Source organism: Eretmochelys imbricata, chromosome 2 (assembly GCF_965152235.1).
Source record: "Eretmochelys imbricata isolate rEreImb1 chromosome 2, rEreImb1.hap1, whole genome shotgun sequence".
Classification (NCBI taxonomy): domain Eukaryota; kingdom Metazoa; phylum Chordata; order Testudines; family Cheloniidae; genus Eretmochelys; species Eretmochelys imbricata.
This window is the reverse complement of record NC_135573.1, coordinates 235,533,794-235,550,856: the sequence shown is the minus strand read 5'-3', so window position 1 is coordinate 235,550,856 and position 17,063 is coordinate 235,533,794. Positions and strand designations below refer to the sequence as shown.

The 17,063-nt window shown below is 41.5% G+C and overlaps 1 protein-coding gene across 1 annotated transcript in view; it reads right to left on the bottom strand.

Annotated features, from left to right (window-relative positions):
• Positions 1-2,799: 2,799 nt before the first annotated feature.
• Positions 2,800-17,063, bottom strand: part of MYO3A (myosin IIIA) — a 204,365-nt gene continuing 190,101 nt past the window's right edge. Inside the window, exons 33-36 of the mRNA XM_077809469.1 lie at positions 14,419-14,528; positions 9,013-9,053; positions 4,586-4,729; positions 2,800-2,914 (exon numbers count right to left, since the gene is read on the bottom strand). Of these exons, the coding sequence (XP_077665595.1) occupies positions 2,800-2,914; positions 4,586-4,729; positions 9,013-9,053; positions 14,419-14,528 (410 nt within the window). The remainder of the gene's footprint in view (positions 2,915-4,585; positions 4,730-9,012; positions 9,054-14,418; positions 14,529-17,063) is intronic.

The window sequence follows — 17,063 nt, the reverse complement described above, 5'->3', positions numbered from 1 at the left end:
TTCCCCAACCCTCATCCCCCAGAGCCCTCACCCCCTCCCACATCCGAACCTGCTGCCGGATCCCCCTCCTGCACCCTATACTCCTCATTTCTGGCCCCATCTCAGAGGCAGCACCCCCAGTTGGAGCCCTCACCCCCTCCTGTACCCCAACCCCCTGAGCCAGCCCAGTGAAAATGAGCAAGTGAGTGAGGGTGGGGAGCGTGAGCAACAGAGGGATGGAGTGAATGGGGTGGGGCCTCAGAGGAGGGGCAGGGTGGGGGGCAGGGCAAGGGTGTTTGGTTTTATGTGACTAGAAAGTTGGCAACCTTATGCTGGGAGCCAGCGTGTTCCTGCACTGAGTGGTTAGAGATGGGCTTTAACAGACCATGCCAAGGACCCAGCACAATAAAATCTCTGTCCCGCACAACCCAACACTGTCACTCTGCGCGGTTATCATAACTTTGCGCCTTAGTGTTGCCAGCCCAGGATAAGGACCGGGCCAAACAGGTACCTGTGAGACAGCACAGAGCTCACAGCCTACGAATGATCTGCCTTGTGGCAGCTTTTCGGGCATCTCCTTCTTTCCCCATCTCTTTCTAGGTACAGGCACTTGGGTAGTAAAAGTCCATCTTTAGGAGCGTCCTATGGAAAGCCTCTGTCACAGGCCTTCTCTTCCCTGCCCCTCTTGTCACACTAGCACCTCTCATGGCATTGTGTGAAACTGACAACCACCAGCGTGTTCTCTAGGTGGGCAATCAACACAGACAGGCACCCTGGTTGTTTCCTGAAGTGTTCTCTGGAATCTACTTGGGAACAGGCTGACCTGTTGTGCAGGCCTGGCCTTTTAATCCTGCCAGCATGATAGATAGTTTAAGCAACCCCCCTGTATGTAGGAGACTATGGACAGGGGAGAGGCTGGGCTTGCCTTGGTAGGGCAAAATTGCATTTAGTCTAATCAGCCCAACATCATGATTTTTCCATCCAGACAGCAAATCTTAGAGAGAACTGGAGGGTGAGCAGGACGGAGACGGTGCCAGGGCTAGAGGCTAAGGCTGCCCCTTTGTTGATAGGCCTCACTCACCTAATACTCAGTCCAATGGAGGGTCTTACTGCACCTTGATTTGTACCCACTCCCCTTTTGGTAGACCCCGGTGTTAATCCATGCAGCAGTGTTAACGAATAACATTCTAGGCGTTGGTCTCACTGAAATGCCTTCATCAGTTTAGAGAATAGCCTGACAGGAAAACAAAGAATATCAGCCCTGTGGTTTCTTTCTGTGAAACAATACGTCTGCTTTGATCCCTCCCAATTTTCAGCTGATGCCCGCATGTAAGGAAATGTGGAGGAAATACCAAGCTGAGTTTCAATGTAACGTGACTGCTCGGCTCTTCTCTCCTACTGTCTCAATCCACCCCCGCACACACACCCGTGATTGCACCTGTGCTAGAAGTAATTCAAATGCAGTCAAGCCTGTCCCTGACTTTTGTATTGTTGTTTATTTACTTTGCTATTTTAATAATGGAGAGAACAATTTTAAGAGGACTTTAAAAATCAAACCCAGTGTTTTCTAGCACATTGTACACTGCAGCAATTTAAACATGGCTTTTAATCTTTTAACTACCATAAAAATACAAAGCACCAATTACATGTCTATGGAAAGAGGGCTAAATTAAAGTGCCAGAAGTGTCTAAAGATAGTTTGTGCAGAGCTCTACCCTGCTGGTTTTACTCCCACCCGTAATAACTGCAAAGGGACACCTGGCCTGAGCAAGGGACCAGGATTCAGCTCTTACACTGCTCAGAATATTGGTCTGGTAAAATCTGCCATTCTCAGAACATGCAACTGTCAATCACAAATGTGAATGTTCCAGTTATCTACATCCTTTCTCTAAAATAATTTATTTAAAAATAGGAATTTGGGTGAAATTTTGAACTAAATGGCTATTTCTTTTGTACTCAGTACACTTCTGATGGAATTGATTTGCATTTTAGGCAGCAATAGACCAATCCACATTTTCCTAGCCATTTCCCAGTCTCTCTGAGATTAAGAGTCCTAAAAATCCAATGCAAATTTAAAAAGGAGAACAAAGCAAACAAGATTTCAGAGTTCAACATTTAGCCACAAAGCTCAGAGGTAGAAGAGACAATTGTGGTTATATTTCCCTGTACATAAACATTTCAAAGAATATACATCCTATATTGACCTTTAAACACTGTCCCTCAGTAGCTTTACTGTAGTTAAAGTCAATAAGAAAATAAATCGGTTTATAATATACTACCAAACAACAATTTACATTTGTTTGTATTAAAGGGACACTTTTCACATGCAGATTTGGCCCCAAATGTAGGTATTGTAGATCTAAAACCAAAAGAAGTTCTTCTTTGGAATTCTTAAAAAAATCCAGTGAAGTAATTTATTTAAAAAAAAGTTTTGTGTTAGTATTGTGCGAGTGCATGGGAACCTGAAAACTCAATTGACTAGGAAATGATTATAAACAAAACAGAAACTGACTAGTCTATTTTGTATAAGATGAGAGAAATTTAAAAAGGAAAACAATACACAGTAAGTACATTTGTTTTCAAAAATTATTTCAATTTTAGTAATCTAAAGTATATTAATAAGTAACCTCAGCAAGATTCTTTTTAAATATACAATTTTTAACTTGACAGTGTCCCTTTAAAACAGTGTTGGGCTGTAAACTACAATAATTCATAGTCACTGTAAACCTGAAATATTAGAGATAACAATACAAAAAAAGAAGCATACGGTACAAAATCATAAAAAAAGATTATGCTAATAAAATCCAAATGGCAGCAGCAGCTACAACTGCTGGATAAGGCGCCGGCGCTGAGAGGTTTTCCGTAGCAGTCTTCTGTAGTCATAGGGATTATCTTCAGTTTTGCTTTCGTCCAGGGGGCTCTCTGCAACCCTTGACCTAGGGATTAAATGCAGAAGCGCTTTAGAAATTAAAGTCAAAACATTTACTTCAGCAAACACTGCTAATCAACTGCTTAACCTTCAACCTCAGAAAAAACAGCTGCCTTTTCTAGGTCTCTTCCTACTCTGCGGAATAGATCTGGCACCCCAGAGCAAATACATGTTAGCAGAACAGAGGAATGCTCAAAGAAAACCTGTTTTTTCAAAAAAGGGAGGAATTATTAAGGACATAGCAAAAATATCAGGACAACAGGCAAGGCTTTGGGGGTAATTCCTGCCCGTTAGACATTGCATCAGATTGTCAGCTGGTGTAAATCAGGTAGCTCCATTGACATAAATGGAGTTACTCCTGTTTTATACCTGCTGAGGATCTGTCCCACTGTTTCAGACTGGACACTGCAAAGGTCACAGTATAGAACCCAGCTTACGGTTTTCAAGTGGCAAGGTTAATTTTTGAAAGCTGGTCTTCCATTTAGACAGCAGACCTAGCTAACTGGACCAAGGTCATTCCTATGTAATGCGATTAACCATAAAACCATTGTTTGGAAAGTATACATTATTTTGAAATAACTATTGACGTGTTTGATGAGCTACACTTAGGGGTGCAGCGTAGAGTTCCAAATGCCAACAAACAAGTAAAAGCGTTCACTTTCTCTAGGACTCAGTCGTACTCGCCTTACTCACACAAGAAGCCTGACTGAAGTGGCCACTGAATGCTGAACTGTAGTTGATACTTAAGTAATAAACCATGAACGGGGGTAAATTCTGCTTTCAGTTACACACAGTAGATCTGGAGTTACTCCAGTTACTCCAAGACAGTTACCGCAGATTAACATCAGAGCATCCTAATAAGGCACGCATTCTTACCCCTTGCACCGGTTTCCACTGTGTTCAGTGGCAAAAATCTCATTGATTTAAGTGAGAGCACAATCAGGCTCCTAGCCTACTGGTGCATATCACAAAAGCATTTTGAGTGAAGAGGCAAAAGGTCACATGCAATTAATGACCTGAAAAATCTGTGTAGGTAGAAGGCTGATGAACCAGGTTTTCCCTTCAGGATTTTCCCTTGCTTGTTTATCATACTGGTGTCAAGCAGAGGCTGAGTGTAGGGGAATGTGTTGTTTCAGAGCAATAGGAAAAAAAGGAAGTCAAGAACCAGGTGTCTCGACTCCAAAAGTTAGGCTAAAAGTCTGGCATAGAGCCACACAATCCTAATTGAAACAGAAATTTAACTTTTAGATTTTGCTTTAGTTTGACAAAAAGTTTGAGATTCAAGGACGTACAGCAAGGAGGTCTGTCCACCTCATCTGGAGCTGTGGAGTCAGAACAAAATTGGCAGGTTCTTCAGCAAAATGGCTGTATGATTGAGATTGCCTCGCCAGAGTTCTGCTCCCAAAATTGCAAACAGGGCTAAAGACTGTTTGTACTCTTTTGGGGCCTTATTTTGAAGAAAGGAATTTTTCAGCTAAGCATATATACATTTTTCTAATTCCTAGAATTATTATTTTACAAGATTCCATAATAAATAGTTAGTTGATTTATAGACAGTTTGAATGCATATACTTTTGTCTTCAGTATGAAATGTACAAAAATAAGTTTGCATCCATAACTTTTTAAAGTAGGTTACACAGCATTTCTTTTGTTCGTACTATTATTTGGTATTACTTACCCTTCAGTAATAGTTAAAGATGAATCTCTGAGCTCCACTGGTGGCCTCTTTTCTCTTGTGCTGGAATTACTATCATTTGATATGGACTCACTTGATGAAATTTCTTGGTAATAGAAATCTTCTAAATCTAGCACCTTGCCCAGACTGTAAATATATAGAAGTTGTAAATCACCAATTCTGTTTTGCAACATTTTCCCAGCGAAAATAAAGTAATGAATCACAACTTTCATTTTCCTTATCAGCCAATATCTGAGGACTTTTGATATGTTGACTGTGGTAGAAAATTATATAAGCACAAAAATCTGGTCGTGGAGATGTAACTAACGAAAATGCAGATGTTTATAATTTTGAACTAATAATTTACGGTTGAATTTACCAGCAAATATATAATCACATGCCAAGTACTTTGTAGAATCAGCTTTTATATCTGTGCATGCATGAGTTGTGGCTGATTTTGTAAATGTATCAATGTGCACCTGGGTATCTCAAGGCAGTTCTGAGATTTAGAGATCTAACGTTACTGGACAGTTTTCAGCAATGCCATTCTTACTGATAAAAAGAAAAGGAGTACTTGTGGCACCTTAGAGACTAACCAATTTATTTGAGCATAAGCTTTCGTGAGCTACAGCTCACTTCATCGGATGCATACTGTGGAAAGTGTAGAAGATCTTATTATGTACACACAAAGCATGAAAAAATACCTCCTCCCACCCCACTCAATCCAGGTTTTCCTGGATTTGTGCTGGAAATGGCCCAACTTGATTTTCATACACATTGTAAGGAGAGTGATCACTTTAGATAAGCTATTACCAGCAGGAGAGTGGGGTGGGAGCAGGTATTTTTTCATGCTTTGTGTGTACATAATAAGATCTTCTACACTTTCCACAGTATGCATCCGATGAAGTGAGCTGTAGCTCACGAAAGCTTATGCTCAAATAAATTGGTTAGTCTCTAAGGTGCCACAAGTACTCCTTTTCTTTTTGCGAATACAGACTAACACGGCTGTTACTCTGAAACCTGTCATTCTTACTGATATAATTTAAAATTCTGTTAGTACTTCCATTATAATCACCTGTTTTTAGGGACTTATTCTTTGACCACAAAAATGTACTCTAGGACACGATTTAATAGGCCATGTTCAGCTAGTTCAAGAGATTCAAATTCAAGCTCTAGAATTTAGGGATATCAGTAGATTTGTGACACTCTCTGGAGGACTTTGGGCTTAGAAATGAATGGATTACATTGATCCATAAGTAACAAGAAGATAATCATCTGTATATTTAACTCTTTCAGATCATGGGTGAGAAAGAAGAAAACTGGTAGGGAATTGGATTTTTCAGGCGATCTGCAGTGTGACACAGGGACTTTCTTTCCATGTCCCCTATTTATATATCTTGCTCAAGCTATTTATTTATCTGAAAGTTGTTACCCATTGGAGAGGTTTTGTAACATACAGTATATGAAATGAGTTGCCAACCTCAGTACACATCCTAGTGGCCAGGATCGTGTTATTCAGCACTCTTCTTGCCAGTCTCAGCAGACAGAGAAAGGATTGAATGGACCTAGAGAGTAATTTCTCCAGGTCAAAAGTGTGTCATGTGATTTGGATGATATGGAAAAAATGCATGGCTTCTTCCCAGGCTATTCCTATGCTGTGTACAGAGGCCTTTAGTTTCTAGAGCTGTCAGTCCATCCTCTAGCAAGCCCAAAAATTCTCTTTAAATAAGTTAATATTTAAGAAATGGAAATTTCTTGTAGAGAAGATGAGAAGGGACTACAATATTTTGAAGCAGGCAGGGGCATGCCACCACCTGGATTGGCATGCTGCTGCTGAAACTCTAGGGAGACAGGCATGCCATACGATGCTGAAACTTACAGCACCTAGCAGAATGGGATGCTGTTACTGAAAGATGCCTCAGATACTACTGGAATATAAATAATAATAACAAATAATATATATCAGTGTACTGTTGGAGATCGTATATATGAGCACAAGCATTCTTCGCATGCATTGCTTCAGGGTGCCTAAGGAAACACACAATTTGAAAATCACACAGTTTAAAATGACTAGGAAAAAAAATCCTAAGGGTGACTTGAAAGACACTGGGCAGGATTCTTCTCTCATACTAGTGTAAATCAGAAGTAACTCCTTGAATTCAGTAGCAATAGTCGTATAAAACTGGTGTAAGTGAGAAGAAATTCAGGTCCAATGAGTAAATTTCTTGTCCAGACATGAACTGGTCAAATAACTCACCAGAAGAGGAGCTGACTGGGAGAAACCCTATATTTAGAAATTTTCCAAGATCCAGCTGGCACCACAAGCAGATCTGTGATCTAGAGTTGACAGTGTCATGTGGCGACACAGACATAAATTAAACCAGAAATGCATAATGGGGTCCTTGAGTGAAGAGCTCGAAATACAAAAACTAAACTTACTGCTACACCAAATGGGTCATCTAACGTGCAGTGTAACTAGTGGCTGAAATATAGCTGAATGCAAGACTGAGCTTAAGCATGTGGTTGCATTTTATTGATTGTAAAGGTGTTTGCAGTTCCTGCATGCTAGCTTGTGGCTCAGTGTGATGCTGCAGGTATGCCCCTCCTTAGTTTCCCCAAGCGGAGCAGCAATAGATTTAACTGCCCAGCCAAGAAGAAACCAACACATATTAACACAATACCATGTCCCCTTTTTAATCAGACTTCAGGACAGGAACCATTGTAACAAACAGTTCATTAGGACTGTAGATCAAGGCTCCCAAGCTGATAGTCCATGCCCAAGTCTGTGAGGCAGGTTAGGCTGGTCTCATAGTGCCTCAGAGAGTAACTACCACCCCACTGCAGCCTGCCTGGCTTCTATTCCCTCTCTCTTTCCCCTGCTCCACTTCCTGTTCCTGTTTATGTGGGTCAGCCCCCAGGAGGACAGGGCCTCCTTGATTATCCCTAGGCTGCAAGCTGTAGCCTCCAGCCAAACTCTTAAAGGGGAGTATCCTTTTTTACCTCTTTACCTTTTTACTACATTCTCTCAAATATATATGTCCTGGTTTTAGATATATTCTATATGAAGTTTGCATCCTGCAGCTTCAGCTGCGGATTGGTGTTTCCAATCATGCAGGGTATTGAGTGTCTCATGCAAGGTGTTATGTCCCCTTTTCCCACTGCCTTCAATGGGAGCTGAGGGCATTCAGCATCACACAGCACTGAGCTTTATGAATAGACCACTGCCCCCATGCTACTATATGTCAAGTAAAGGAACAACTAAGGCCAGGTCTGCACTATAGGCTTCTGCTGACATCGGTATTTCAGTCTGGGGTGTGAAGAGATATGATCCCTGAGTCTGACCAGCAGAAGCCCTTAGTGTAGATGCTGTTCTACCAGCAACATTCGAATTTTCGGGTATAGTTTGCTTGCCTTACAGTGGGTGGTTTGACTATACCAGTAAAAAGCACAGCTTTGCTGGTATAGCTGTGTCCACCCTAGGACTGCTTTGCCAGTATAGTTTACCAGTATTCCAATACTGGTGAAGTGCTCCTAGTATAGATGTAGCCTAAGAAGTATATTCAGGAGTGGACGGTCACAGGGAAGCAGCACAAAAAGCATAAGTACAGGTCCATATGTGGGGCAAAGCTGTGGGTTTAATCTTTGCCAGAAGCTATGTGCTGAATATTTGCCAGAACCATAGAGAGATCTGCATAGACACCTCTACCCCGATATAAAGCGACCTGATATAACACGAATTCGGTTAAAACGCGGTAAAGCAGCGCTCCGCGGGGGCGGAGCTGCACGCTCCAGTGGATCAAAGCAAGTTCACCTATAATGCGATAAGATTTTTTGGCTCCTGAGGACAGCGTTATAGCGGGGTAGAGGTGTATATAGCTCCAAGAAAATATATGCATGTGGATATCCACCAAAACATTTCAATTACACAGTGAGAAAAGCTTTACTATTGAAATGACGGTGGGCATTTTGGTTTTCTTACTTCTTATGACTATATAAATTGTTTCTGTTTGTGGTTTTTATATTTCTAAGTGGTTGTTTCTCAGAAGGGGAGCTCCATCCTTCTTTGGATTTTTGCTAATGAAGTGATCGGTTGCTCACCTGTTTTGAACTGGAATTTTAAGCACCCTCAATTATTTCTTTGATTTAGAACTGTCTTTGTGCTAGACTGTGTCTTCGTTTATTATTATGCTTGTATTGCCATTGCAAAAGACTCACGTACGAGTAAAAACATTTGACCAAATTCTATAATGTATTTTGTTCTTTACAATGGCATAATTTTAACTTGTAAATGGTACCTTCCTGTGTATCATCAAATAACTATATCCTTTTCTTAACTCTTGATTTTACTTTGTTGACAGGGCAGCTAAACACTGTTTCTGGAGCATTATAACAATTACTGTGGGATAAGTAAATACAGAAGAAAAAATTACCTGTTTTTTCTTGGTTTCCGTTTTTCTTCTTGGATTGATTTCTAAGAAAACATCAAGCAATTTTTAAAAATTTGCGTCACTTTTTTTAAACACAGGAGCATTTTTACGCAAAGGTCCAATACATGGGCATGTGAAATACGAGATTTTCAGATAATTCTTATGAAGAAAACTACATACTTTTTTTTTGCTTGACAAATTATGTGCTGTAGCAGTTTTTAATAATCTTTGTGCTTGTTTATCTGTATAAGAGAATGCAGCTAGTACTGGTAACTATACTGTGCACAAATAAAAGAAACTGTAATCAGAAGAAGGAGGGGAAAATCAAACTTCCAAATCCTATATCTGCTTTAATAAAATTGACGAACGCTGTCCAATTTAGGCAGACTTTTATATATTCGATGCTAGTTTATATGGGTATTAGCTATTCACTGTGAGGAGGCCCAAACCCATTCTCATGAAATGGGATAAAATACAACATGGTTTTACAAAAGGCAGCTCATGCCAGCCCAACCTGACCTCTTTCTTTGAGAAAATAATTGATTTTTTTAGACAAAGGAAACGCAGTAGATCTAATCAACCTGGATTTAAGTAAGGCATCTGATACAGTTCCACATGGGAAATTGTTAGTTGAACTGGAGAAGATGGGGTTTAATATGAAAACTGAAAGGTGGATAAGGAACTGGTTAAAGAGGAGACTACAACGGGTCATACGGAAAGGTGAACTCTCAGGCTGGAGGGAGGTTACTAATGGAGTTCCTCAGGAATCAGTCTTGCGGGGACCAATCTTATTTAACATTTTCATTAATGACAGTGGCACATAAAGTCGGAGTGTGCCAGTAAAATTTGCGGATGACATAAAGTTGGGAGGTATTGCCAATCAGGAGGGGATCCAGAATATCATACAAAAAGATCTGGATGACCTTGAAAACTGGAATAATAGAAATGGGATGAAATTTAATAGTGCAAGTTCATGAATTTAGGGACTAACAATAAGAATTTTTGCTGCAAACTGGGGACATATCTGTTGGAAGGGACAGAGGAGGAGAAAGAGCTGGGTATATTGGTTGATCACAGATGACTATGAGCCGCCAATGTGATGAGGCCATGAAAAAGGCTAATGCAGTCCAAGGTGCATCAGGTGAGGTATTTCAGTAGAGATAAAGAAGTGTTATTACCATTATACAAGGAACTGGTGAAACCTCATCTTGACTGTTGTGTGCAGTTCTGGTCTCCCGTGTGTAAGAAAGATGAATTTAAAATGGAACAGATGCAGAGAAGAGCTGCTAGGAGGAAAACCTACATCATGATAGGAGACTCAAGGAGTTTAGCTTGTTTAGCCTAACTAAAAGAAGGCTGAGGGGTAGAGTGACCAGATAGTAACTGTGAAAAAACGGGACGGGGGGGTGGGGGGTAATAGGCGCCTATATAAGAAAAAGTCCCCCAAAATGGGACTGTCCCTATAAAAACAGGACATCTGGTCACCCTACTGAGGGGAGATATGACTGCTCTCTATAAATACATCAGAGGGATAAATACTAGGGAGGGAGAGGTGTTATTTAAGCTAAGCGCCAAAGTAAACACAAGAACAAAGAGATATAAACTGGCCATCAAGAAGTTTAGGTTTGAAATTAGATGAAGGTTTCTAACAATCAGAGGAGTGAAGTTCTGGAACAGCCTTCCAAGGGAAGCAGTTGGGACAAAAATCCCAAATGACTTCAAGACAGAGCTTGATAAGTTTATGGAGGGAATGGTATGATGAGACTGCCTATAATGGCATGTGGCCCATGTGGCTGCTAGTAGCAAATATCCCCAACGTCCAGAGATGGGACACTAGATGGGGAGGGCTCTGAGTTACTACAGAGAATTCTTTCCCAGCTGTTTGGCTGGTGGGTGTTGCCCAGATGATCAGGGTCTAACTGACCACCATATTTGGGGCCAGGAAGGAATTTTGCCCCAGTTCAGATTGGCAGAGACGCTGGGGATTTTTCGCCTTCCTCTGCACATTGGAGATGGGTCGCTTCCAGGTTTTTAACTAGAGTAAATGGTGGATTCTTTGTAACCTGAAGTCTTTAAATCATGATTTGAGAACTTCAGTAACTCAGCCAGAGGTTATGGGTCTACTAAAGGAGTGGGTGGGTGAGGTTCTGTGGTCTGCAATGTGCAGGAGGTCAGACTAGGTGATCATGATTGTCCCATCAGGCCTTGAAGTCCGAGTCTAAATTCAATGGGAGTTTTGTCACTGGCTTTTCAGAAAAAACTGTACTGGGCCCATATATTATAAGCAGTATACTCTGCTGAAATATGTTACCATTGGGATACATACTCACCAAAGATGCAGAGGAGTGAGAGTTATTTGAGAATGTGAATAATTTCTAATCTATAATAGATTTCTCTCTTTTCAGAGAAAGCAATGCTATGCCGCAGCATTTAGAACAGCATGACTTTTCAAAAGTAATACATTTTAAAGTTTAGAATGGACCTAATTTTGATCTTTCTTATACTGATATAAATCAATAGTAATTCCATGAAATCTAGCGAATTACACTGGTTTAAAACCAGTGTGAAAAGAAAATGAGGATCCTTTCCTAGAAACACCATATTTAGGGTACTGCAACTGATATAGCACAGATCAGTGGTGGGCAACCTGCGGCCCACCAGGGTAATCCGCTAGCGGACCGTGAGACAGTTTGTTTACATTGACTGTCCACAGGCACAGCCGCCCGCAGCTCCCAGTGGCCGCGGTTCGCCGTTCCCGGCCAATGGGAGCTGCGGGAAGCGGCGCAGGCTGCAGGGACGTGCTGGCTGCCGCTTCCCGCAGCTCCCATTGGCCGGGAACGGCGACCCACGGCCACTGGGAGCTGCGGGCGGTCGTGCCTGTGAGTCAGAGTAAACAAACTGTCTTGCAGCCCGCCAACAGATTACCTTGACGGGCTGTGTGCGGCCCGTGTGCCGCAGGTTGCCCACCACTGGCATAGATTCTTAAGTTCACAAACAAGTACAGAAAGATAGCTTTCCTTTTAATGTGATAGGATGACTATAAATAAATATAGCTATTGCCCCCTTACTAGCATTGTAAAAATCAATAGGCCGTATTCTGCCCTCACTTACACCTGTGCAACACTCTGCACTTCAGTGGGGTTGCATGGAGATAAGTGAAGGCAGAATGGCGCTTGTTAATTAATACTGAGAACGTAGTGTGAGATATGTGCCAGTCCGTGTTGTTATCCCCATTTTTGCAGGTGGGGACTGTGAGGCAGAGTGAGTCAGAGCAAAATTTTCAAGGACATCCACCAATATTGTAGGTAGAGCTGGTTGGAAATCATTTTCAATATTTCAATTATTTTTGTCCCAAGTTGAGAGGAAAAGCCGAAATTTCAAAATTTTTACAGAACAAAATGATGGAAGAAAAAGTGTTTGGGTCCGTTGAAAGATTTTATTCTCATATATTCAGAATGTTTCATTTAGATTTCAACCCTTTTTATTTTATATAGAAAACAAGTAAGTATATTCTGAAATGAAAACTTGTTTCAAAACAAAACAATACAAACTTTTCATTCCAAACATGTCTAAATGGGACATTTTGACATTTTCTAAATGTTTTTCCCCAATTATTTAAAATTAAATGTCATCAAAATGATTATGTGAAAAAATTTGGTTTAATCAAAATGACATTTTCCAAGATAAACCTCTTTTGATGAAATTTTTCAACCAGCTCTAGTTTTTGCATGCCCAGTTTGAGACACCTAGAGTGTGTCTACACTGCAATTAGACACCTTTGGCTCACCCATGCCAGCTGACTTGGGCTGTTTAATTGTGGTGTAGATGTTCGGGCTCAAACTGCAGCCTGAGCTCTGGGACCTTCCCAGCTTGCAGGGTCCTAGAGCATGGGCTCCATCCCAAGCCCAAAGATCGAGACTGCAATTAAACAACCCCTTAGCCAAAGCCCCAAGTCAGCTGGCATGGGTCGGCTGTGGGTTTTTAATTGCAATGTAGACATACCCCTAGAGACTGATTATCACAGGAGAGAATTTGCAGCTCCCATTGACTTCATCTCGGGTTGTGGCCACCTGACGCTGCTGTAAATTGCATGTTTAGGTGACTAGTCCAAAAAGAGAGAGAGACACAATAAGTGGACTCTTTTGGAAATTCAGTCTAAGTGATGTAATCAAGGTCAAAGAGTTTTAGAACTAAGGAATTCCTGATTCCTTGTCCTGTTGTCAGATAACTAGACATTCATCTGCATCCCTCAGGTGCTGGGCCTTAAACTTTGCCACTGCATCCAATGTCAGCAAGACAGGCTCACTCACTCTTGAAAAATAAACAGAATTGACTGACAATAATGTTAATTCATATTTTGAAAGCTACTATTGAAAACTAGGTTCAGAGATGCCCAGTTTTTGCTGATACCAAGACAGATAAATAACAAATGAGTTTTCATAAAGTACCAAGATTCTGCACCTGTTTGATTTCTGCTTTGTGGATACACTTTGCACCAAGGACACATTTACTTTAAGATGTTAATTTCTTCACATAAAACTCCAAATACAGAATTGTGTGTTACGCTTTACATTTAAAAGTCCTAAACCTCACAAGACTTGTTTTCCAGGAAACAGGTCCTATTCAACAAATGCCCACCTCTATTTCAAAATATGAATGTTTCAGTGATAACTTCTTTTATCCTGCTCCTTTGTAATAATTTCCATTGAGAGGGGCCAATTGTGACAGCCAGTTTAATCGACTGCACTCTTACCTGATGTTAAAATAGACCAGTGAGATACATATGTCACTAGCAAATGTGTTTAATTGCTCTCTTTATAGGAACCTTCTGAACTGCTTTTTTAAATGTCTGTCTTTCTGCTTACCTTTTTCTGTGTTGAATGGCATTAAAGTCAAGAGTGGAAAGCAAACACAGGTATCTGAATTTGGACCAAAGGCTTTACATGGAGACAGTCAAATCCATTAGTTTACTGAGTTGCCTGTCTTATGCAGTTCCTTCAAAATAGTGATCTGACATTTGGTAAAGGGAGCGGTATACTAACACTGCATATTTTAAAATTTGTTCTCCAGGCAAGATCTATAAATAAATTACAGTGATGGCTGTCATTATAAACACCTAGATAGACAGGTCACATAAATACTTCACCCACCTTGTCTGTCTGTCAAGGTAATGTCTTATTACTTCACCCACCCTGTCTCTCTAACATCCTGGGACCAACATGGCTAGAACACTGCATACAACAATAGACAAAAAGAGTAAGTGTGAATCTTGTTTGAAATCTGGCTATGGATTTGAATATTGTAGCCCATCAATTTTTACTGGAAGGGAGTGTCGTCTGCCCATTGTAAAACATTGGCTGGACAAGATAAATCTGGCAGGTTTTGCCCACAAAAGTTAGTCAAGCTCACATGTATTAGAGTATAGTATGTGGAGTCTTCAGGATTATTTAAAGTTTTGGGTTTCCGTGGTCTCCTTGGGGGTCGCTGTAGGGGATGAAAGTCCTCTGATTTGGTGGCAACTGTAAAAAAAAGCAAGAGACACTCGTTCATTTATTCACAGGATGAGTGTACATCACAAAAACATAACAAAAGAGATATTTGTCTGACAATGAAAAAACACTTTCAGCTACTTTTAACACTTAAAAAAGAAAGGAAGTGTTTTGGACATTTCCAGGACCATACTTGGAAGAAATGTAGATCTGTTAAACCCACCTTCAACAATGCCCATGAACACAGATCACACAGAAATTGTCATGTTGGAACAGATCAATGGTCTATCTAGTATGGAACAATTTCTCTGACATGGGCTAATGCTGGATGTTTCAAAGAAAGATGCTGGGAGCCAGTGATCAAATATTTCTCTGTGCCCTTTGTCCTTTTCCCTGTCCTGTATGGAAACTTGTCTATTTAATTCCTTATAGCTACGGCTGTGAGTTTGTCTCGGAGGACACAGAAGTCACAGATTCTGTGACTTTCCATGGCCTCAGTGACTTCTGCAGCGGCCGGTGTGGCTGCCCCTGGGCCAATTGCACTGGCTGCTGCTGGGGCAGTTGCAGGTCACCGCCTCCGCCCCGTCCCCAGCAGCAGCAGGAGGAGTTTGGGTGAGGAGCTCAGGGCTGGAGGTTAGGGTGTAGGAGGGGGTGAGGGCTCTGGGTGGTGCTTACTTTGGGGGGCTCCCCAGAAGCGGCAACATGTCTCCCTTTCAGCTCCTCGCTCCGTGCGCTGCCTCTGCCCACAGGCAACACCCCCACAGCTCCCACTGGCCATGGTTCCCGGTGAAGGGGAACTGCGGAGCTGGCAGTGAGTGGAGCTAAGAGCTTAGGGAGGGACATGTCGCTGCTCCCAAGAAGCTGGGTAGGGAGCCTGCCAGCCCCACCAACTCCCGCCCCCAGCACCAGCGGGGGGCCTCAGGCTTTTCCCACCCGAGCACCCATGGTGCCCCCTGGACTTCCCCCCCGCACACCTGCGGCACCCCCTGGGCCACCCCCCCCCAGCACACTTGCGGCCCAGGCTGCCACCCTCCCAGCACCCACGGTGCCCGCCCGGGACACCCCCCCGCGAGCACCCACGGCCCCCCTACGAACACCCGCAGGACTCCCAAGATTTAGTCAGGGGTATAGTACAAGTCATGGACAGGTCATGGTCTGTGAATTTTTGTTTACTGCCTGTGAGGTGTCCATGACTTCTACTAAAAATACCCGTGACTAGAACATAGGCTTACTTCTAGCCACTGTATAAGTGCTCAGATTTTTTAGTGTCCTAGTTGGGAGCATTTATCTGTAGATTCAACTACAATCTCATCTTCCAGTCTCTCTAATTATCTGTCACTTAATCTAGTATAATTAAATATAGCTTAAATATATAATTAAATATAAGAAAATATAGCTAACGGGGATCTAATTTATTTCACCTCACTGAACAGTGGCTTTCTGTTCCTTTATCACATACTAAAGCCAGGGCTCCCTGTAGTTGTAACGTGCACCTTACAGGCATTCGTAAGAAACTGAACATTGGTTGGCAGGTAGAAATCATGAGAATGAGAATCAGGCCTAATGTCTTTATTTTTGTTATGTACATTCCTCTTTTATATGAACCAAACACCTCTAAAGACTTATTCATGTACGCTACTGAAAAGCAAGTAACACATAAACATGTCCTTCACTGAATGGGATACTGCTAATGCCAGGAGGCCCATTAAAAGTCTATTAAAAGGGTGATTCTTGGAGACAAGAAAAGAGCAGAATTTACACTTGTTAATGTTCTTAAAAGTAAGAAGTGAGCAACCCTGCATGAAAAAAAATGGTTACTTCCAGAAATGTAAAAGCATAAGAAATATTATCAGGCATTTATCTTATCTCATTCTCCAGTCTTTTCACCAATGTGGATATGACCAGAGCAACACACGCCATATTTAATGGAAAGTATTACAGATAGAGCTGGTCAGAATATTTTTTAACAAAACGTATTTTCATCAAAGGTGCGGTTTTGTCAAAACCAAAACTTTGCTGAGACAGATCAGTTTTGACAAAGATTTTGATGGGAAGATTTCCAACTTCCAGGGCATGAGAGAGACCCCTAAAATAAAAAACTGGCCCTTTTTGTTCCCAAAAAATGGACATTTTTCACACACTTCCGTTTCATGAAAACATTCAAAAGGTTTTGTTTTCATTCCAATGCAGAATGAAACCAAATTTGTAAACATCAACAGTCGTCACAAAACAGAATTGTCATCCCCTGGCCTGCTCGGATTTCAGCATTAGATATTGGCATCTGAGCTACACTGTTTGGTAAATATGAAACAAAATAGAAAATAAAAGCTCTCTGGACATCTTGAAATTGCTTCATGAAAAGCACAAAGCTTTTATATGGACTCTCTGTACTGAAGGGTAGTAAGTATTAATACCCGTCGAGGTCCTGCACACCCAGTCTAAACACTCGCATGCACAATGTGAATCCCTGGAAGATTAGTCCAAAAGCTATGTCAAGGCCAGATCATTTCCTTGGTTCTGTGCAAAGAAGAACCGTAGATCATTGTCTCTTCATATGGAAGGGAG